The 22,434-nt window shown below is 43.4% G+C and overlaps 2 protein-coding genes across 2 annotated transcripts; one reads left to right on the top strand and one right to left on the bottom strand.

Annotated features, from left to right (window-relative positions):
* Nucleotides 1-7,016: 7,016 nt before the first annotated feature.
* Nucleotides 7,017-13,299, bottom strand: LOC120697125 (probable serine/threonine-protein kinase PBL23). The gene is made up of 5 exons (XM_039980255.1): nt 12,627-13,299; nt 11,355-11,490; nt 8,542-8,800; nt 8,231-8,363; nt 7,017-7,781 (listed from the first exon to the last, which is right to left on the bottom strand). Exons 1-5 carry the CDS (start codon nt 13,152-13,154, stop codon nt 7,539-7,541), a joined length of 1,299 nt encoding a protein of 432 aa, XP_039836189.1. The 5' UTR covers nt 13,155-13,299; the 3' UTR covers nt 7,017-7,538.
* A 5,148-nt stretch (nt 13,300-18,447) lies between these two features.
* On the top strand, nt 18,448-22,094 carry LOC120697124 (mitochondrial dicarboxylate/tricarboxylate transporter DTC-like). The gene is made up of 6 exons (XM_039980254.1): nt 18,448-18,744; nt 19,616-19,699; nt 20,104-20,165; nt 20,737-21,098; nt 21,334-21,548; nt 21,661-22,094. Exons 1-6 carry the CDS (start codon nt 18,607-18,609, stop codon nt 21,715-21,717), a joined length of 918 nt encoding a protein of 305 aa, XP_039836188.1. The 5' UTR covers nt 18,448-18,606; the 3' UTR covers nt 21,718-22,094.
* The last annotated feature ends 340 nt before the right edge of the window (nt 22,095-22,434 follow it).

The following is a 22,434-nucleotide window of genomic DNA, read 5'->3' as shown; positions in this document are numbered from 1 at the left end:
GACCGGTACTATTTTGTAGATTTAAATCTTGAGAGATCTAAACTAGGTTGGATCTAATTTTTTATGTAGTGATAGATGTGGGTAATTAATATATAGATACAGGGGTTATTTTAGGCTAATTCTTCGTACTAGTATAGCCGAGTATTTTTTAGAAATGCAGTAAATCCAACAGCTATTATTATCAATGATGAGTTCTATACATTGATTGATGGCATCCACCTATTTTGGGTTTTTAGATGATTTCTAGATTTTCTTTTTTAGGCATCCACCTAGGATTCTAGGTGGCTTCACGTAAAGGCTTCAAAAAGAGCCTCCAAGTAGTATTATTAAGATTAATAGATACTCATGGTTTGAAGGTCAATGGATTTCCATCACCAAACCACTACTCGGATCTACAAAGTTGTGTGCAACACACAATTCACTTAAAATAGAAATATGAAAAAAAAGAGACTTTTTTACTACTACTACCACTACGGATGATGTTGCCCCGTATAAAAAGGTAATGACTTCTACGTGGCCGGCTGTAATTTTATTGAACCGTACGGTGTACACCTGTTCCTCTGTTGAGAGACTTCTTTTTTTATCACCGCTCAGCCCATGTGTGGGTCCCACGAAACCTTAACTGCTCACCTCCTCGTTCTTCTCCCCTCACCCACCAACATTTTCCCCAATGCAACGCCGACCTCCATGGACGACGACCGCGACAAGGACCCTGACCTGCCATTGCTGGCCGCCACTGGGTGGTGCCCGTGCTCCTCCTCCTACATGCTCGCTCGTCAGCCGGAACTCCCGGGGCTCGACACAGTACACCTTGGGCCTGGGCCATGGGCGCAGCGGGCAGTGGCAGCTCCTCTGTGCCAGGGCTTGGCAGGCGGCTTCTGCTCGGCCACTCAACGCCGCCTCATGGGCCGCCGTCGGGCATCGCAGTTCTTGGACAACGTGAGTTTTCCTCCTCCTCCCCCTCCTCCTGCTCCACATTTTCTCTCCGATTAAGCTATGGCTGCCTGATTTGGGTTACGATTTTGGGGATTTGGGGATTTTGGCTAGCGGCTAGCCTCCTCGACTTCGACTTCTCCTTGGACTTCCCGTTGACCTCGGCGCCGCCATGTCATACACCGACGAGTTCTTCTACAACGGCCAGATCCGCACGCGGTTCGCCTCGCCACTGCATTGCTCCGGCCACAGCAGCCCAACGGGGACGCAGCGGCGGTGCCCGGCCCTATCACCGCTGCCAGGGAGGCGGACGACGTCGGCGACAGCGGCCTCAATGCCGTGCCCGACGAGCGCGGCCGCATCCGGAGTGGAGCAGGCTGCCGACGGCGAGGAGCAGGCTTCCGCGAATGCGGTGACCCCTGCGGCGTCGCGCTCGTCCTCATCCTCCGCCTCGTCTCCTGTAAGCAGTACTACTTGACATAATAGAGTTTATTAAGCAATTTTGTTGAGTATCTCACAATTTTCCAGTAAGCAATAATATTGTTCTATCTAGGTATAACAGTACAATTCATTAAGTAATTTGTTAATTTGGGTTTCATGAATAGAGCTTTAGTTTGCCCCCCTGAACGTGAAATGGTTATCTTGTTCTTTTTCACATCATCATAAGCATTTCAGTATTTTGCAATAGGTATTTTTGTCAATAAGTAGAAGCATTTTCCATGCAGACAACCTCATCATTTATTGGATATTATGTAAGCAACTTATTCTAAAAGAACATGCAAATTATTCATTTTAGTTTAGCATTTTTTGTGTTATGATTTAGCATTTTCCATGTGTATATTTCTACAAATGAAATGGACATCTCACTAGTATTACTAGAAGCATTTCAGCATTTTTCCAGTAGGCAACTCAATGCATTTATCTAGATAATAATGGTTAAGAATATGGCAAACTCGGTGTATTTTATCTGGGCAATGCAGCTTCAACACAAAGGACCTTTTGGTGGGGTGATTGGTGGTGGACACGGACCGGCAGCTTGGAGATGGAGTATGGGCGCATGATCAAGCAAGTTCTAGTTGGATAGATGACAACTATTTGTTGCAACATTGTAGCGGTTCGGATTCTATTTCTCTTGGGAGAAGGGGGTGTTGCTCGGGACAGGGGAGGAATCCTAAAACCACTGCAGATGAACACAAAAACTAGATCTGCAGAAGCATTTTTCTCTTTAGGAAGTAGTGAAAATGTACTTACTCCTGGTGTAGACAGTCAATTTTATAACACTGTCTTCATTTTCCTTCCGGCATCGGCGGGTGCCAGGGAGCCAGCTAATTTATCTCAGGGCAGGCTGATTCCGAGGGGAAGAAACAGAGCACGCAAGTTAGCGAGTCCCTGGCGGGGCCGGGCCTAGGTGGGAAAGCAACAGTTTTACTTTTTTTTTCCAAAAATAGTGCGGCCGTACGGAAGACTAGTTTTACGGCCGGCCATAATATAGCCGGTCCTATAAAAAATGCTACGATGTCAGACTTTCTCACGCACGTCACGAGTTTTTTCGGCCGTCCATTCAGATGGTAAGAAAGTGACATTTGTGTTGATAAACCCACAGAAAAGGAAGTGAAGTTCGTGATAAGCATCTTAGCACATCGCTCTGGTTTAACTAATAAAAGTTGACCCGACAATGCATCCCCACTATACACTCCTTGAAGAGTGTAGTACCATCCTTCTTGTTAGCCCGGCAATGCAGCAAGCACAACCAATTTCCTGTTGCTACTTGGCACCTAATCCAGGATGGGGATAACTCGGTATTAGGAATTGTGTTTGATCCACACAATAAACCGTCATCAGCCGAGGAGCATGAGACCAAGACTACACTGATCCATCCATTGAACTATTATTGTCACCCAAGGAACACAAATTCAAGATTGTCCAAGCATTCCCATTTACGAACATGAATGAAACTTCAAGCATTCCAAGCTCGTTTGATAGATTGTTTCCCTGTATAATCCCATTTTGGTAGGACCAAAATGTTGGAGTGAACATGCACAATCCCATGTCAGTGAAATTATTATCTCCTAATCGATGAATTTGGAAAGCACAAGATAATTTAAGTCATATGATACAAGTTACAGTAATTTGTGGGTAAAGCACTATGTGTTATACATGTGTCATGTGTGGGTATAACACTTTATAGTAATATATATGCAGGTGCAAACTAACCCCTCCGTGCAAATTGTGCAAACTTCAATCTGGACCACCTAGGGGTGGTAAAGGGCTCAAGATTTTGAAATACAAAATCTAAGGGCCGGACCCTAAAAGGTCAGGCTCTAATCTTATACAATTTTGAGCTAAATAATTTAAGGGTCTTGTTGGGCTGTAAAGAGGCTACTAGGGCCATGGCCTATTACCACCCCTAGGGCCACCGGATCAACATCCAAGGGATGTGTAGGGGGAGTGGGAGAGAGATTTGCAAAAGTGTGATTAGAGGTAGTACTGTTGACGCAAAACTGGTCAACACACAAGCACTAGAACGCACGGATCGCAACGATCAAATCACCAGCGGGCTTCAGACGATGACTGGTCAGACTGGTCGAACCAACCGGTCAGACCGATTGGATGCAGGAGCACGCGAAGACCTAAAAACCTCTAGCTCGGGAGGGCCCCGTCTGAGCTCAATGATCTAAGGTTGTTTTAGGGTCGGCAGGCTACCTAGAACGCCCTCAGACGCCGTGAAGACGCAAGAACAACAACAAAGAGGTTGAAAAAGTTAAGATTTGGAAAAAAGGGTAAAAGAAATTGTATTGATTCGATTGTAGTTAAAAACCCTCGATCGGCCTTTATATTTATATGCCATGGAGGTCGTACCCCTTCCAAACCGGGTTACAAAAGAACTGTAAATTACAAATTCTAACCATACTCGGACTAAACAGGCCTAGACCGACTTGACTGGTCGGCCCGACCGGTCAGACCAATCGGCCTCGGTGTTTGCCAATTTTAGCAGCCAACAAGTACTGTGTTTGATGCCAAACAGGCAAAGACTCTGCCCATGCTGCCATGCTCTCATCCAAATTTTTTGAATAAGACGAGTGGTCAAACTTAGGATCAAAAAGTTAAACGAACTACAATTTTGAACAGAGGTAGTAGTAGATTGTTTCCTGTAGATTCCCATTTTGTTATGAGGACAAAAGGTCGGCTTGAACACAATTCTGTGTCAATGATTATCTCCAAAAGGATGAATTTGGGAAGCTCGAGATAATTTAAGTCATATATATAGTGTAATACTTTAATTTACAGTAATTTGTGGGTAAAACACTATGAGTGATACATGTGTGGGTATAACACTTTATAGTAATTCATGTTTGGGTAGTACCAATCTTCTTTGTTGATCCGACAATGCAACAAGCGCCAAGGAACTCATGGCGCAGTGGCAAAGGCCACTGGGCCGGAGGCTCCCGCCCAGGGTTCGAACTCTGGGTGCGGCACCTTAAACTTCAGGGGTCTCCCTTGGAGTATCTCTTTCAAAAAAAAATGCAGCAAGCACAATCAATTTCGGTTGCCGCTCTCGCTCAGCACTAATTATTTCATACGAGATGAATCCTTTAAGTCTAATTAGTCTCTGATTGGACATTATTTATTAAATAACAATGAAATGTTCTACGGTGTCAAAATTTAAACTTTTCCGCGAACTAAACACAGCCTTACTTTTGAATGTTTGATCCACCCAATGTATCGTCATAGGCTGAGGAGCATGAGATCAAGATTGATCCATCCAATGAGCTATTCTCATCAAAGGGAGCCACAAATGATACTTCAATTCAGTTTTGCCTTTCACTTTCTCCTAGGACAGAGGCGGATAGGCCGATAGATCAAGATATTACAAGGATTCAAGTCTGACGAGTAGCTTGCTATTTGTAAGGATTCAAATACCTCCATCACTGGCACACTAATGTGCACAACTATTTGTAAGGATGGCTTCGCCATGTGCTAGTAGCTTGCTGTGTAAAGGAGGTGTCCACTATTGAGAGCTCAATATAAGAAAGGATAGACATATATATACCATGGAGGTGAGTGCAATGGCGAAACATTCCAGTTCCTCCACATGAGTTTAGCCGCGGTCAAGTTACTCAAACCCTGAAACACCCGTGTGTGTATTACACATGAACATGGCACTACTAAAAAATAGGCTATAAGCACCGGTTGATAAGGTATTCAGGTACTGGTTTTCCAACCGGTATTTGAAATCGAGACTAAAAATCTCGGTCTTCAGCAACGGGTAAAAGAACAGGCGTGTAAGATCCTCTTTAGTACCTGGTGAAGGTTCCACCCGATACCAAAGAATTTTTCGTCAAAAAAATATATTAAATCCGAAAAGAGGCTCGCACACACGCATGTCGCAAGTCACGAAATACGCGCGCATAGTGGCTGGGATTCAAACCCACGACCTCTTGCCTTGTGTGTAGCTCCCTTACCATCTCACCTACACATAGCAATTGTGATTGGGAGAGATATATTTTCCTTTTGAAGTAACTCGTAGAGTATCCGGTACCAAAAAGAATAGACGATGGTACTGGGTGGTGTTTCCACCCGAATGATGTTACGACCCGGTACTTAAGAGTTCCTGGAGCTTTCCATGATCCACCTCAAAAGTATCAGAACTAAGATGACTCAGTACTGATGCTAGAATTAGTACTGGATCACTTTGGTTCTGTACTTTTGAGGTGGACCGATGACCTCTTTTCTATTCGTGTGGACATGCATTAGCAGATTTGCAAATGGTCGCGTTCTCTTCCAATTGTTCTTTGTCATCCAAGTTGGAGTGCCCAACTTAATTTCTGGGTTCTTGGACCGGAGGCCAAGGGCGATGGAGACGGCACCTTTGCATGCATGGTAGAAAATGGCTACTTCTGTGTACTCACAAATTGTAATAGCACGATTTCAATTAGGTGAAGTTTAATGCTAGAAGTCTGAACTTGCATATTAACATTTAACAATAGCATAGAACAAATTAACCCTATAGTTTAGCACACTTGGCAGGGAAAGACCAAAAGTGTCCATAGCACACTTGGCAGGGAAAGTGTTTGGTGACTGAACACACTTGAACCCAGGTAACCTAAACGACATTGTGATGTTCTCCTGTACAGGCGGATGGGCGGAGCCAGCTAGATTCCTGGGTATTCCCAGGAATACCCAACAAATTTGGCAATACCAGGGGCGAAGCCAGCAATGATGGTCACCGGAGTCTTCATCTTTTTGCAACGGAGTCAGCAACGTAGAAAACAGGGATGAACAGTAAATTTATATAGAGCTGCCGGAATTCCGTCGGGGTCGGCTGACCCCGATTGCAAGCTGTAGCTTCGCCACTGGGCAATACCTTAGACATATATGAGCTGCATACATGTATATATATTTTATACTATATAAAAGAAACGCTCTCGATCAGCAGCTCAGAGCTTCATCCCAATGTGAGACACACTCCCCTTTGTAAGAGAACAAGTTTAGGTACTCATGAATGTTAACATGTTGGTTAGCTATAGTTACCCATTCTACTGGCTTCTTAAAACTATGTACTCCTATTACAAGAGCGTGATCTGCTACTGCTCACGATAATCCAACCTACGGCCTCTGGTACATTTATGTACACATCCTTTAAATGAATAAAATTGCATCTTATTAGCATATGCTTCTATATAGTAACAGACAAAACAGATTCTTTGATCCCTCCTTCCACTGTTTTTTCTTTGTTTGATGATCATAGTGTCACAATCTTCCTCCTCTGACCCTAGATCTTCAACGCACAATACCAAAACTGTCGCCATGATCGACATCCCTAATGATATCCGTGCCACTCTATCGGATATGGATTAATCCAACTTTTATCAACGGTGTTTATTATTCGGATTCACCTTTGAGTTCATTTGCTTGGAAAGCGAGAATACCCAACTCTAAAATCCCGGCTCCGCCACTCTTTTCCTTTTTTTGTTTTGCCTATGTTCTAATCTCTGAATCAGTAGAGAGTGTAAAAAAAAGATACGCCAGGATTAGGTAAAAAGTAGGTAATGAAACAGCAAAAGATTTTGAAACCAATTCCAGAGTGGCAGAGACATACTATACATTACATATATATGAACTCCAAGGACAATAGTTCATAGTTACGACGATTACAGTGCATTTAGCTTAACAGACCCTGTACAAGTGGACAAGGATCTTCTAAGCTAATTTCCTAAAATAACTGACAGGCCAAACGAAAGTCAAGCAGTACTCTACAACACAGTACTGCAAGCTCATACCAAATACTACCATCTAATGATGAACTCTCCACAACCACACGTACCGATCCCAAATTCCCAACCACCTAACATGGCTACTAAATTACACATGACTGAACCTCCCTTGAAACTCAAATAAGCTCTCAGGTCTCTCCAACCAAATTCCTTTCAATTCGAAACCTACCAGCCCATGACGCACCTTACAAAATCAGGAGATCACCAGCAGAGCAAGAGGACCACGTCAAGAAAGGTGCTGGTCCCATTGTTTCAGCAGCGGTAGTTAGTTATAGACGAGAGGAGTTCCAGAGAGACGAGCACCAAACTGCAGATTAAAGACTTGCTTTTCTAGTCAAGTGGCTTCGATGCTTGCACGTTGGTGTTGCAAACTTTCTGAGCAGAACGGTTCTTGACAAGAGGGACCAATGACTGCACTACATCGGCCATTAGTGGCCTATAGTCAGCCTCTGGTTGAACACACATTGCAGCAATGGCAGCAACTTGGACAGCATCTTTCAAGGAGTATTGACCTTCCAATGCTGGATCCAAGATCCGCACAACTTTCTCTCGGTCAGTGAGCATAGGCAATGCCTGCATTAATTCAACAAGTGACAGGTTAGATATATGTAGTATTTGAATACCACTCTTGGTACTTGAAAAATAAACCATGAAAGCTGACGTTTTCCTACCTGGCAGGTACAAGGATGAGAGACAGGTGGATTCTAATTAAGACATACCATGAAATGTACATAAAAGTCAAGTATAGGAGCAGAGACGATTTGAAGCCACTGGCCTTGAGGAACAGAAAACCATGAGCTAAACTCCTTAAAAGAAATTGAAGTACGTGTGTTCACCCGATTTGCTTTGGGAACAACATTAAACTTTTACAGTTTAAGGGTACAATGTTGTACATTGATACTCATTTTAGATTAACTTAACAGTACTGCATCAATATTATGCTCCGAGATGGAAGAAGAAACAGCTCAAAGCAAAGCTACATCAATCAGTAACTCGGTTGATTATCTAATGTTTATACTTACCCAATTCACTAAAACACCTTCTCCTGGAGGCCTCTTCATATCAACTGGTACCCTACCAGTAAGCAATTCCAAAAGGACTACACCATAACTGTACACATCTGATTTGGTAGTCAAATGCCCAGTCAATGCGTACCTACATAGATTTGTAGCATGTGCATCATATTAGAGACAGTATAATGAGTTGGTTAGAAGTTAGAACAAGAAAGTGATTGCACAAATGGTAAACCAGTATCAAACTTATGATCTTGCACAACTGGTTAGCAAATAGTTAAGTTTAAAAAAATGCTAAATGAGCATTAGACTAGTCTTACTCGGGCGCAACATAGCCTTGTGTTCCTAAAACTCGAGTTGAGACATGACCACCAGCTCTATCAGATCCAAGTTTGGCTAGACCAAAGTCTGAGACTCTTGCATGGAAGTCCTTGTCCAGAAGAATATTGCTGCTCTTGAAGTCTCTGTGTATGACAGGTGGATTAACACGCTCATGAAGATATTCCAAACCTTTTGCTGCTTCAAGTGCAATTCTCATTCTTGTATCCCAGTCCAATTTTGAGATCCCACCACATGAACCTAAAGCAACAACGTTTCAGAACTCTCAGTTCGCATAAAGAAGCTGTATTAATTAACAGTGTTAAGACCAAAGTTATCAGTCTTAAGTGGTAGGCAAATATTTTAGTCAATGTTCAAAAAAAGCGCTAGGCGGTATCTAGGCGGTGACCCACCGCCTAGAGCCTAAGCGGGATTAAGCGGGATTAGGCGTTTCAAGGCGATTTGCTAGGCGGTGCCATATGCACACGTATACCTTGTCATATACATCATATACCTCTAAAAGAAAAGAAAAATAGAGGCCCACTAAGCCTTGAGTTGAAAAATAGGCCCATCAAAGCGGCCCAACAGCCCAACAACCACCTTATCTCCTCCCTCCTCTCCTCTGTTCCCCTTCCCGACGCCCCTGCCGGCTGCCTCTCCTCTCCTTCCCGACGCCGCCGCCCCTGCCTCGCTTCCGCCCTTCCTCCTCCTCCTCCGCGCCTGCCCCTGCCTCTGCCGCCGCCGCCGTCGCCGCCGCCGCCCGCCGCCTGCTTTCTCCTCCACCGCCGGTGCTCGTCCCTGCTTCCTCCTCCGCCGCCACCGCCGGCGGCGCTCTCTGCTCTGCCTCCTCCCTCGCCGGCGCCGCCTAGGGGTCCGCCTACCCCATAGGCCAGGCGGGAACCCCTCGCCTAGAGCCTAGTCGCGCCTAGGCGCCCGCCTACTTCCGCCTTTTTGAACCGTGATTTTAGTCAACTTCAGGTTTCCATCTTATCTTACTATTACTAATTGGAGGCTCCTTTTGAAGCCTCCAGATGATGCCACCTAATTTCCGAGGTGGACAGTCTAAAAAAATAGAGAAATCCTATAAATTCTCACAAAAATCAGAAACATCTGGTCATCAATTCGGCAACTCTAATAATAATAGCCATCGGATCTGTTATCTTTTCCAATAAATTACCCACTTTTGCCATTATAAAAATAAATTAAAGTAACACCCTACACATGTATCTAAATTACTCACATCTGCCATTATAAAAAATAATCGAAAGTAACCCCCTAATCTTCATGTAAATTACCTACTAATGCCATTATAAAATAATATCAGATAACCCCCTAAATTTCCGTATATATTATCCAATGATATCATAATAAAAAATTAAAATAAACCCCAAATCTGAATCAAAATTATATTATTATAATAAAATCTTAAAGCGCATCAATATAAAATTCTAAATTACTATTTCTATCATTATTAGTATATTATTTATGTTATTATTTATATATCTTTTGAAGTCTCCAGGTGATGCCACCTAGGATCCTAGGTGGACAGTCTAAAAAATAGAGAAATTCTACAAATTCTCACAAAAATCAAAAACATCTGGCCATCAATTCGGCAACTCTAATCATAATAGCCATTGGATCTGTTATTTTTTTTCTAATAAATTATCCACTTTGCCATTATGAAAATAAACTAAAGTAATCCCCTACACATGTATCTAAATTACCCACATCTGCCATTATAAAAAATAATCTAAAGTAATCCCCTAATCTTCATGTAAATCACCTACTTATGCCATTATAAAATAATATCAAATAACCCCCTAATTTTCGTATATATTATCCAATGGTATCATAATAAAAAAATTAAAATAAACCCCAAATCCGAATCAAAATTATATTATTATAATAAAATATTAAAGTGCATCGATAAAAAATTCTAAATTACTATTTCTACCATTATTAGTATATTATTTATGCTATTATTTATATAAAATACTAACCATAATGTGTGTGTAACCATATAATCATGTATAAGAGAAGAGATAAGAATACCAATTTTCATGTTCTTCACATAGCTCAAACAAAGTGTTCAATTAAATACATATCAAATATATATGGAGGTATAATGCAAAGTGAGAAAAAATTGTTAATAACTAAACCTATCACATTTATTACAGTTATATAATGATAAATATGTATCTTTATAATACTGGATTAGAATATTTAATTGGTTAAAAAGAGCGTGAGATAGATAATTATTAGATATCTCTAACTAGCCCGTGCGGGAGCACGGGTTGATAGACTAGTATCCTAAACAAGAATATTATCTACAGCTAGAATTGAATGTAACAGTTATCTTGAATCACTTTTATGATATGCCAACTAAATGTAAGCTAAGTGTCATCGACCAGAGGGAGAGATATCCCTCGGCTTTGAACCAGGGTCTGGCATCGCTATACCGCCATGCCACGAGAAGTTCAGGGTCAGCACCAGTAATGAATTTCACTTTGGATATTTTCTAAATCATGACACCTCGAAGTGTTCTCTTTTTTGCTAAGCCATACGCACAAAATGCTAAGCAGTTTAATGACCATAGTGCAAATCTCAAGGAAGTAACACATCAATACAATAAATGCAGTTAGCATTCAGTTGCCTTGTACCAGTTTGTTAAAGCATGCAGCTTTTGGGCATCATCAGCCAGGTAAATTTGGAGTCTTAATTGACTGAACAAGCAGTGAAATGCTCCCAATGATCTGTACACAACACCAAACAGACAAAAACATAGATATAACTGGCGGATACAAAATGGGTTTACCTCTGTTTGGATAGAGATGCTCCTGGAGACCCCCATTGGCCATGAACTCATACACAAGTAGCCGTTGTCCACCTTCAGAACAATGGCCAATCAGGCCCAACAGATATGGCGATCGGAGCCTACTCAGCAGCTCCACCTACAAAAACATCAAATGTTCAGAAAATATTGCAAGACTTACAGGGAATATTTCCGGTCCACGAGCTATATGTGAACCATCCGAAATGGAAGAATCAATGAATCACATTTCAGTCATACACGAAAGCTCCTCTCACTCCATTACCTAGTTAGCATAGCTGACTAAACAACAGCATTACATCCATAAATTTCTCTAATGCTAATTATACATATAGTTTTGTTCCTATAGTCAGCTAGCTGCTAGCACATCAAAAATGTGTTCGCCTTCCTACTTGGCAAGTATTCATTGCTGGTGACTGAGTTCAATACGCTGCTTCTTGGCAAATCTGCTATTTTTAACAGATGTCGAGCCTGTGTACTATCCCAGTAAGTTCCTTCTTCTATAGTTGTTGGTTTACTACTATCCCCATGAAAAAAACAGGGGCATTTGAAGCATTGGTGGAACCAAACAGGGAGTGGTTCCTTCTGTTCATATTCCCAGTTCACTGACAAATGTCCAGTGTACATGAAGATCTCGAAGTGATTGTACAGTTAGGTATCACTAACAAACCAGCAGGGGCAGAATCAGGATTCAGGACTCAGCAGTTTCAATATTACCCGCACCATACCAAAATTATTTCAATTTCACCAACCTCCATATGAAATAAAAAAGATTTATACCACCAGCTCCGTAAAAATACTGCAAGAGACACCACCTTAGTCACTTACAAACTATTAACTAAATAAACAAGCCACAAAGTGCTGAAAGTCACAATCGAGATCCTAAGTAACCCGGCCGAAACACGCCAAATTTTTTCACGATTAGTGAAACTAGAGTACTAACTCGCACTTACTCACGGCCGGCTGCTCCATTTTTAGAAAGCGAATATGATCTTTAAAACATGCGACCAACCCCAGAAAGCCCCAACGCACAGTGACCCCATTTCCACCAAGGAAACCCCGCAATGCGTCCGCTTGGACCGCAGAAACTTCACCAAGGCGCAATGCCCAGATCCAGCATCTGCCAACTGGGGAAGCACACTAGAAGACTTGGTGGATTTGGATTCTATCCTGGCCCCAATCCCAGCACAAGGGAACACCCGCATTCGCCGCTGGGGAGCAAGGACTCGATCGAAACGCAAAAAAATTATTTTTTACCTCCATCTCGAACTCCTCCTCGCCCTGCTTCCCGGGGCGATCCATGAGCTTGACCGCGACCTTCCTCCCGTCGGGGAGCACCCCGCGGTACACGGCCCCGAAGCTGCCCTGGCCGACCATGTGCGCCCTCCCGAACCCGCCGGTCGCCGCGTGCAGCTGTCGGTAGCTGAACACCTGCACGCCCCTCTCCCCGGCGACCACCAGTGCCATCCCCGCCGCCGCTGCCCCAGCCCCATCGCTGGCGGAGTTGCTGGACGGGCTCTCCTTCCCCTGCTGCTGCTGCGGCAGCGGCGGCGGCGGCGGCGGCGGCGGCGGCGGCGGAGGCAGCGTGGGAGGAGAGCCGGAGCGCTTGGGGGGCTGGAGCGAGTGCAGGCGGCGGGAGACCTTCCGGGTGATGTAGCAGTAGTAGGCGAAGGCGGCGATGAGGGAGAGGAGGGAGAGCGCGGCGAGGGAGACGATGACCAGCAGGGCCACCGACTCCTCGCGCTTGTACTCTTCGCCGCCGCCGCCGCCGCCGGCGTCCGACATTTGCTGCGGGCGGTCGCCGGAACCCTAGGGTCGAGGGATTGGGGACGGGGACGGGGAGCGGGGGGAAGGGGAGATCAAGCGGGTGATTTGGAGGAAGACGACGAGGGTTTTTGGGTGGGTTTGGGAGTGGGCTCATCACTGCCGGCGCAGGGGGGTGACTCTCATTTTCTACGCGCGGAACCCGAGGTCGAGGACAGCGAGGAGTAGAGTGAGCCCACCGGTCAGCGGGTGGGAACCAGAAGCAGAGCAGAAAGGAATACCTGAAGTTCGACAGAGCCTATTCCTCCTGAATTTTTCAAAGAAAAAACTTCGACCAGAAAAAGAAAGTCAAAAACAAAACCTCTTTGTTACTTAAATCGTTTGAAATGTGTGCTGGAGCATTTGAACTGTTGCATTGCATCTAACAGTCAAAAGAATAATAAATGGTAAAAACTTGAAAGTCTCAAAAGTCAAAACCAAACCAGCATCTTCAGGGCAACACACATACTAGATCCGATGTGTGACGACTTGGCCCTGTCGAAATCCCGTGATCGACACACTCTTTTCGTATCACGTTTTCTGATGAACGAAAAGGAGATGGTCCACAGCTCATGAGGCAAAGCAACGGTTTCTCAACCTGCACGGCTCAAAGCCTCAAACAACTTTATTTCTCCAAGATTACTTACGTATGTCAGTTTGGCGATGTGCCTTGCAATCTGACATCTCTATTGCTTGCACGGCAAATGACCAAAAAGGTTGGTTGACAAACCTGGATTAAATCAAAAGCAAAGCTGAATTTCTGGCGTCTAGTATAACTCTGCTATGCACTAACTGCAGTTGTACCACACTCTATTACCCGTTGCTCTTATATAATACAGGACGCTAAATAGGTAAATCTTTCCCAGTACTATTTTTGTACTCTCTGTAAGTGATATAGACGTATAGGTCACAGCAAGATGTAAAACATTTCTCAGGTTGTGGGCATTCAGTTTATCTCTTTACTCTTGAGAAATAGTCCTATGATGCTAAAATATTGTCGGCAGTTAGAGGGGGGTAAAAATAGTGGGTGGAATCCCCTTCAGCCACTCAAAGAGAACTCTGGGCAATTGCTTTGAACTTCATCTGTAGTGAGAAAGAATTGATGTAGACTGCACTTTTGTAAGAACTTGATTTTGGTGCATAGTAGTACTAAGATTATTTTATATAAAAAGATAAACTTCTTTCTCATCTGGTTTCTGCCAGCTAGTTTGCTGCCTAATTAGTTTTGGTCAATTTTGTGGTGACCATGCATGCTTATTAACGGCGCAGTACGTTTTCATTAGCTCAGCATGCATTGAAAATATCAATTTGCAAGGGTCAAAACAAGGCATATGCTGCGTGATGTATCACGCTCTTAATGCATGTTCAAAATGTCTTTTTGGTCACAACAAAGATTGTATCTCACGATTCCCGTCCTCTTTCAGCTCGTCTTGGCGGCTTCAGTCCCTGAATTGAAAATGCACCCAAAGCGACAAAAACAGAAGAGGCACAGGTGACAAAATCCATAGCTCAAGTGTTTGAGTCAGCTGACGAAACCTTGCAAGTGCCTGGACTTGATTTGTCTCCACATTAATTTGTCTTCACATGACGAGTGGCTGCAGTATTTGCGCGATACTTTTGACCTCGTATGGCCCTCTAAATCTAAAAGGTCGGCAGGAAAAAGCATCAGCTTTAGTTTATACAAAGAAAACGACATTTCGATGAGGAATCTGCTCTCGTGGGCATTTTTTAGTGGACATAAAAGCAAAGGGGGCAAATAAAAAGCTCGTGATCCTGGTGTGTTTGGTAGTAAAAATTAAAGTTGGTAGTGCTCAAGTATGAATAATATTCTCTGTATACTTGAACAATGTATCTAGTGGATCAGCAGATCCAGATGGCACAAAGTTAGGAAGTGAGTTAACTCAAGAAGTTACGGTTGTGCACTGTACCTCCGGTCCTCTTTAACTCATTTTTTTTTTTGAAGAAAGATTTCCCCGCTTTATTTCATAGAACAAAGCATACAAGATTCAGAGGTTCAAAATTATTACAGTTCAAAGGTACGTATTCGAAGCCCGTCCGCTAAATGAACAGAGATCAGTTAAGCTAAACGCCATAGTAGAAACAGGAAGCAGCTCAACAGCTTCAGAAGTGCCTCTGGAGACCTCCCGCGATGTGTCCAATTCTGACGACATTGGAGCCGATGCTGATTGTGTATGAGTTCTCGGCGTCTCCCAGCTTTCTCCCATCGGACGTAGCGGTTGAAGACTTTTCGTCAGCATCTCGCCGACCACCCACTTGAGTTTCTCTTCTCCTCCCGCCTGACACAACGGCAGCCAATTCTTCAGTGTTTGCACCAATTTGCTCAGCACCACTCTCTCGTCCCTCCATTTCCTTCCCTGAAAACATAGATCATTTCTCAGTTTCCATAAGCTCCAAAGAACAGCAGCACTACAAGTGTTTAAAATTTCTTCTCACTCACCCACCACCTAGCAACAGATTCAAAATCTGTTCCAATCTGAGTGCCAAGTATCTCAGATAGGTGGTTCTAACTTACTTTAGCCACACAGCAATCAAAGAATAAATGCTGAACAGTCTCAGGTTCAGAATAGAACAAGAAAGAAAAGAAAGATCTTCTACATTTTGCCTCTTGTCTAGGTTATATCTAGTCAAAGTTTTATTGTTGGCCAGAAGCCAAAGAAAAATGTGTATCCTTGGTGGCACATGTAAGTTCCAGACCACAAGTGTGTAGACAGGTTGGATACCTCTAAAACTCACTGTGTTGTACATAGATTGCACAGAAAACTTGCTACTGGAGTTAAAGGTCCAGACAATGGCATCGCAGTCATTTGTGTAAGTGATAGATTCTGCAATGGCAACCAAGCTCAGCCATTCTTTGCATCACAGTATTGTTAACTCCTCTCCTAAAGGAGATTTTCAGATCTGACCCATCCCAGAGACATCTGCTATGCACACATTTTTTTGATCAGCAATGATATATAAATTCCAAAATTGGCTAGCTAGGCTACAGTTACCAAACCAGCAATCTTCCCAAAATCTAATAGACTTCCCATCACCTACGTTCCACCTCACACCTAATTGGGTAGCCTTGCAGGTCCAAAGAACTCCCTTCCAGAAAGGGGAAGCACCAATCACAGGGCAACAGAAAATGTTTGGGTTGTTATTATATTTGTAATCAACTATCTTTTTCCAAATCACATTATCATTCAAATGATATCTATTAATCCAGGAGGCTAACAAACAAAGATTCATATTACCAATATCAGGAATACCCCAGCCACCATGCTCTTTTTAAGGGTAAGGCTTTGCCAGTTAGACAGATTCTTTAACTCAAATTTTATACCTAGTTTTCTTTCTTAATGAAAATACACCTAGTTTCTACTAGATTAGGTCTTTCCTTTGCTTAAACATTGATCATAGTTTTCTTTACGCAAAAGGCAATGTAATAATCTCGCATGCAATCCTCTCATAACAAAAAGAAAAACTTGCCGTCACTTTTCTTCAACGATGATCTAGGAACAAAAGAAGTGTACACCTTTACTATTGGGACTAAGTCATGTGAGGCTTTTCCAAACATGAATTGAGATTCATTTACACTAATTTGTGGGTTTAATGATGTCTTTGGTTCATCTGATATTGTATGATTATCCTTTTTTCCAAACGCCCTATATTTTAAACTAGTTACTGCATATACCGTGTGGTTGCTCGATTAATATAGATATAAATAACTAAAAAGACTGATATGAGCAGTAGATAGATAAAAAGGGTGTCGAAACATTGTTGCCTAAAAATATATTATATGAGACACTTATAACGCACGCAAACTCACACCCCTATGAACACACATAAGCAACCATATCCCTATGAGCATCTTCGAAGATTGAGCCGGCAAATCTTTCAAGATTGAGCAAACACCGTTAAATTTCAAAATATTTGCTCCCATGGGAGTCGAACTCAGGACCTCAGGTGCTACCGAGGCTTTTATAACCACTGGACTACAAGTCATTTCGCTATTAATAATACTTATTTATAATATAATATTATTTGGTATAAATTTAATTAAAGTTGAATTTATTTGAGTACTCGGACGAGAGTTGTATTATTTTTGGAACGAAGGTATAGGGGGTTGTGGAGGGATGTGGTCACCTGTGCCAGGGACCAGATCTGGAATATGCGGACTAAGATTAACGAGCAACAACACTAAAGGAGTGGTAAACACCATGTGATACAAAAAGCGTGTGGTTCTTTTTTGCCAAAGTATTAACATCAGGGGGCTATTTGGTCTTTTGGAGCCTGAAGGATCAAAAGTAGCCTTTTCAACATTGTACAGACACGACTTCGATTACCGGCCCAAAACATACTGACCAACCAAAGCGAAGCACACCATTTTTTATTAGGGCAGTCCTAATTGCAAACTCCACTTATAGAGTCTTAAATCTCAAAGACTCTATCATAAGAAACTATATGTATTACTCCATCCTTCCCCGTTTATAAGACATACACGTATATCAAGATTCAAATCTTCTCATCTTTAATTTGACTATTAATTTTTTGTTTTTATAATGCAAATTTCATATGATTGGATTCATAATCAAATATAGTTTACAATGATTATAAGTTTATAATCAAAAGTGATATAATATATGATAAATAAATAGTCAAAGTGTTGTTTAGAAGACCGTATCATGTTCCACCATGCCTTATAAACGAGAAAGGCGGGAGTACTTTGGTTTATATGGCATATTTGTCTCTCTCACATTCATTCTTGATTTGTGTGAAGAATTAGAGTCTAAATAAGACTTGGAGTCTTGGTTTATCTCTTTTTCATAAATATATTATCACATTAGCAAAACACAATAAATAGAAGGCTTAAATACGCTTTCATAAATAGAGTCTGCATTGGGAGTACTAGCGCGCTAACCAACCACAGCGGCGCAAGCACAAATACGCTTTCCCCGGAGGCGTAAACCTGGGGCACGAGTACCACACGGGCGCCCTCCCTGGCCCACCCCCGACTTCGCCTCGCACCGCAGCCGCAAGTTGGATCTGCCACTGGGCCCCCACTATCGCACCTCACTTGCTCCATAGACCGAGCCCTGTACGCCTCTACCTCACACCACCCACTCCCGACCCCACACGCGGCAACCGAGCGACCCCGCACCGTCCGTGCGCCGCGCCCACACGCCGAACCGGGCGATCCCACACGCGACGTCGCTCAGGAGGCCGGAGGCCCCCGGCTGGCTGGCTCGCCGCAACCCGCAACCATTTTTCTTTTTATTTTTTCCCCCATCGAGTTAATAAAGCGCGACGCCACCCAGTGATCTAGGCCGCCGCCTCCCCTGCTCCCCCCATCTTCCCCTCGCTCCCGCCGCCTCGTCCGCTCCGCTTCCTCCCCGAGCCTAGCCGAGCGCAGCGCAAGCCCCGATCCGGGAGAGAGATGGCGGACGCGAAGCAGCAGCAGCAGCAGACGGCGGTGGCGGCCACCGGCGTCTGGAAGACGATCAAGCCCTTCGTCAACGGCGGCGCCTCCGGGATGCTCGCCACCTGCGTCATCCAGCCCATCGACATGGTCAAGGTACCGCACCGCACCGCACTACGCCGCTCCCTAGCCCCTCCCCCGTTCGGCGTCCTCCTAGTGGTGTTGTGAGTGTGTCTGTGAGCTGGGGTGGCGGGATCGGGGGTTAGCGGGCGTAGATCTGCCGGGGCGGCGGATGCTTGCTGCTCGGAGTCATGGGTCGGTCGCGTGCCTGCGGAATTTGCGCTCTGGAGGTCGGATCTGGTGATCGGAGTGGTGGCCTTGCGGCCAGCGCAGTGGAACTGACCTCGCTGCTGGGTGTTTCGGTGCGGCTAGCCTTAGATCCGCACGAATTGCCGGAAATGGATCGTGGGTGCGTGGGTTGGTTGGTGGGATTGAAGCTATACGTTTTGTTTTGTTGGCCGCGCGATCTGTTGGTAATAAATGGTAGAATTAGCTTCCTCCGGTCGCTTAGATCCATGGAGATCGAGTGTACTCTGACTGAACTGATGTGAGGTGGGCATGCCTGCTCGATTCTCATTTGGTAAGATCTGGGTATCTATGGAAGTGGTTAACTAACCATCCAATGCGATATCAGTAGTTTGTTGTTTATTAGATTCCCTGTGATCTTTGGTTGATCAAATAGAACCATAATGTGATTGGCAATTAATTTATTCGTGAAGATCCGCTCCTGTTGAAATTCTTTCAATTCACTGCCATGTTTTATGGTTACTGGCACCTAAAAAGAACCTTAGGTCATGATGAAAGGGAACCACATATTTCAACTTCTATTTCAACTTGAAATTGGCTTAGTACATGTCACTGTCAAAGTCTTGGTGGCATGTCTTTTGGAGCTTTATACTATATCACCCTTGGGACGTGGAGTCCTATTCAGCCCAACATGTAATTCTTATTGTTTTTCTTGTTTCAGGTCAGGATCCAGTTGGGTGAGGGCTCTGCTGGTCAGGTCACGAAGAACATGCTTGCTAATGAGGGGGTCCGTTCCTTCTACAAGGTTTGTTTCTCTGGATGCTTTTTATCTTTTCCTTTTTACAAAGTCCTTGTATATGTTCTTGGTTACTGTTCCAATGCTTCTACAATTGGCATAGTTTATTCAAGAGAAGCCAAAGAATGTATTATATCTGAGTATTTGACCCTATGGTTTTAGAAAATTATGTTTTTCTTTATTTTAAATATTCATAATGCAAATGCACATTTTTAGTCCAGTGCATGATGTTGCATGCTTTAAGATTAGGATTTTTTGCTTGACCTTATATGCATCCGAGATGTGGCAATTGCATTCTATCTTGCACAGTATGGAACATCGAGCAAGTGTGGTTGTGTTCCATCTGACATTTTCAATTAATTGGTACCTTTCATTGCCATATTGCTAAATTGCTTATATATTTTTCTTCGCAGGGTCTGTCCGCTGGTTTGCTAAGGCAAGCGACATACACGACTGCTCGTCTTGGATCCTTCAGGTTTGTATATTGTGTTCTTTGGTATCCTTTTTTATTTCTTGGACATAAATCCGTGAACCGAGATCTGCTTGTTATTGCATATGATTCCCATTTGAATGTGAAGAGCGGCCTCTAGTTGCAATTGGGATTGCATCTAGATATTGCTAGCATTTTGTGGTTAATCAGATATATAATTGCAAATATAACTTTGTCTGATGAGCTGTGCAGTTGTCAAATCTGACTTGACCTTGTAGAGTGCCGTGAGATTGTTGGTTTTTGTTAATTTGCATAGTGCTATTAAATTTTTTTGCCTGATGTTAATATAAATTTCTTTTTTCCACAAAAAGGCCTATGAATTCACTTTTTTCTCTATTGTTTGTATTGTGTGGATATGATCACTATACAATATAGTGTGAACAAACACATCCAGCCCCCCCCCCCCCCTCCTCCTCCTCCAAAGGTCATGCATGCACATCTAAGACCAGCTATGAATTTTTTGAGCTCTTTTAGCTTGGTTTTGAAGTACAATTTTACCTTCTTTGCAACAAATGTTCTATATTTGATTATGAACCTTGTACATACACTTTTTCAGGGTTCTAACGAACAAAGCAGTTGAAAAGAATGAGGGAAAGCCGTTGCCTCTAATTCAGAAAGCTTTTATTGGTCTGACTGCTGGAGCAATTGGTGCTTGCGTTGGTAGCCCTGCTGATTTGGCACTGATTAGGATGCAAGCTGATTCAACCCTGCCTGCCGCACAAAGGCGCAACTACAAGAATGCTTTCCATGCTCTGTACCGTATTACAGCTGATGAGGGAATCCTTGCCCTTTGGAAGGGTGCAGGACCTACTGTTGTGAGAGCTATGGCACTGAACATGGGTATGCTTGCTTCCTATGACCAGAGTGTCGAGCTATTCAGGGACAAATTCGGTGCAGGAGAAATTTCGACTGTCATTGGTAAGATTCTTGTGCCTGCTATCCTTGATTCTTTGTGCATTTTGTGCTATGCTGCTGAAATCTAATGCCCATTTTCTTACCTTATGCAACTGACATTTTGCCCTACACGTATGATATTTTACCCAAAAATCTTTTGATGTTACTCACTTTACAATACTTATGTTTGTTTGTTTCCATCCATTTCTATATGTTAGGCCAGTCAGTTTCCTGATACAATCATTGAATTTGTTTACAGGAGCCAGTGCTGTTTCTGGATTCTTCGCCTCAGCATGCAGTTTGCCTTTTGACTACGTGAAGACACAGATTCAGAAGATGCAACCTGATGCCAATGGCAAGTACCCGTACGCAGGTTCTTTGGACTGTGCCATGAAGACCTTCAAGAGTGGTGGGCCATTCAAGTTCTACACTGGCTTCCCGGTGTACTGTGTCAGGATTGCGCCCCATGTCATGGTAAGCGAAAATGCTTGGTGATGCTCTGTTGGACAGTCCATGTTTTACATTGTCTTCTATCTACTAGTCTGTTGACTTGTGGTATACTCATAGAATGATGATGTTTGTGCAGATGACCTGGATATTCTTGAATCAGATCCAGAAGTTCGAGAAGAAGATTGGCATATGACTTAACAAGACAAACATATCAAAATGGGGTTGATCACTCCATCCTATCATAATAACATTCCAGCTGCTTTGACACTGTAGTAGTTGGTTTTGGTAGGGACAAGTCTGGGACCAATTTTTACCTTAGCTTACATGCCAATTATTATTGCTGCAATAATCGTAATATTTGTTGTATTGGGGGCATTTTTTTGGGGGGTGGGGGGATGCTTTAGTTGGCTGGGATGCAGCCACAAGAAGAGGGGAATGGGATACAACCTAGTCGTGCCATTGAATGGAACTGGACCATGTTTTATACAGATATTTTCCCCGGCTGTCAAGCTTTTGTTAAGCCTTTTAACCTAGTATACTGCATTTGAGTCATTTTTTCTGTGATGAAAATGATTAATGGCAAAGAATCGGCAGGGAGTCTTGTGTTCCCGTTTGGCACCCGTTTGACATGATATTCCCTCTGGTCGCAGGTCGTTTCCGATAGGGTACCACAAAATCTTCTATGCTTTGCTTGAGACTGGTATGCTGATTTGCTGAAACACTCTCAAAACTCTCAACAAGGAGGGATGAGCGTGCTTGTTTGGCCTATGTCGCCGATTCAGAATCGGCTACGGCCTTGTGGAAACAGGGAATATCCCTTGGCTTGCGAGCCTGGACCCTAAATACGGGTCTTGTTTGGTTCTTCTAGGGCTTGGCACACAAGCCGAGAAAAGATTTTCGCATGCATAGA

Source organism: Panicum virgatum, chromosome 3K (assembly GCF_016808335.1).
Source record: "Panicum virgatum strain AP13 chromosome 3K, P.virgatum_v5, whole genome shotgun sequence".
Taxonomy (NCBI): Eukaryota; Viridiplantae; Streptophyta; class Magnoliopsida; order Poales; family Poaceae; genus Panicum; species Panicum virgatum.
Note: the sequence above shows the minus strand (reverse complement) of the source record. Positions and strands in the feature narration are given on the sequence as shown.

Coding starts and splice junctions, on each gene's coding strand:
- LOC120697125 (XM_039980255.1), bottom strand. CDS start 13,154: ATGTCGGACGCCGGCGGCGGCGGCGGCGGCGAAGAGTACAAGCGCGAG. Junction 8,364..8,541: donor CAAGGCTATGTTGCGCCCGA/GTAAGACTAGTC, acceptor AAATCTATGTAG/GTACGCATTGACTGGGCATT. Junction 7,782..8,230: donor AAGGTGTTTTAGTGAATTGG/GTAAGTATAAAC, acceptor GAATTAATGCAG/GCATTGCCTATGCTCACTGA.
- LOC120697124 (XM_039980254.1), top strand. CDS start 18,607: ATGGCGGACGCGAAGCAGCAGCAGCAGCAGACGGCGGTGGCGGCCACC. Junction 18,745..19,615: donor AGCCCATCGACATGGTCAAG/GTACCGCACCGC, acceptor TTCTTGTTTCAG/GTCAGGATCCAGTTGGGTGA. Junction 21,549..21,660: donor GGATTGCGCCCCATGTCATG/GTAAGCGAAAAT, acceptor ATGTTTGTGCAG/ATGACCTGGATATTCTTGAA.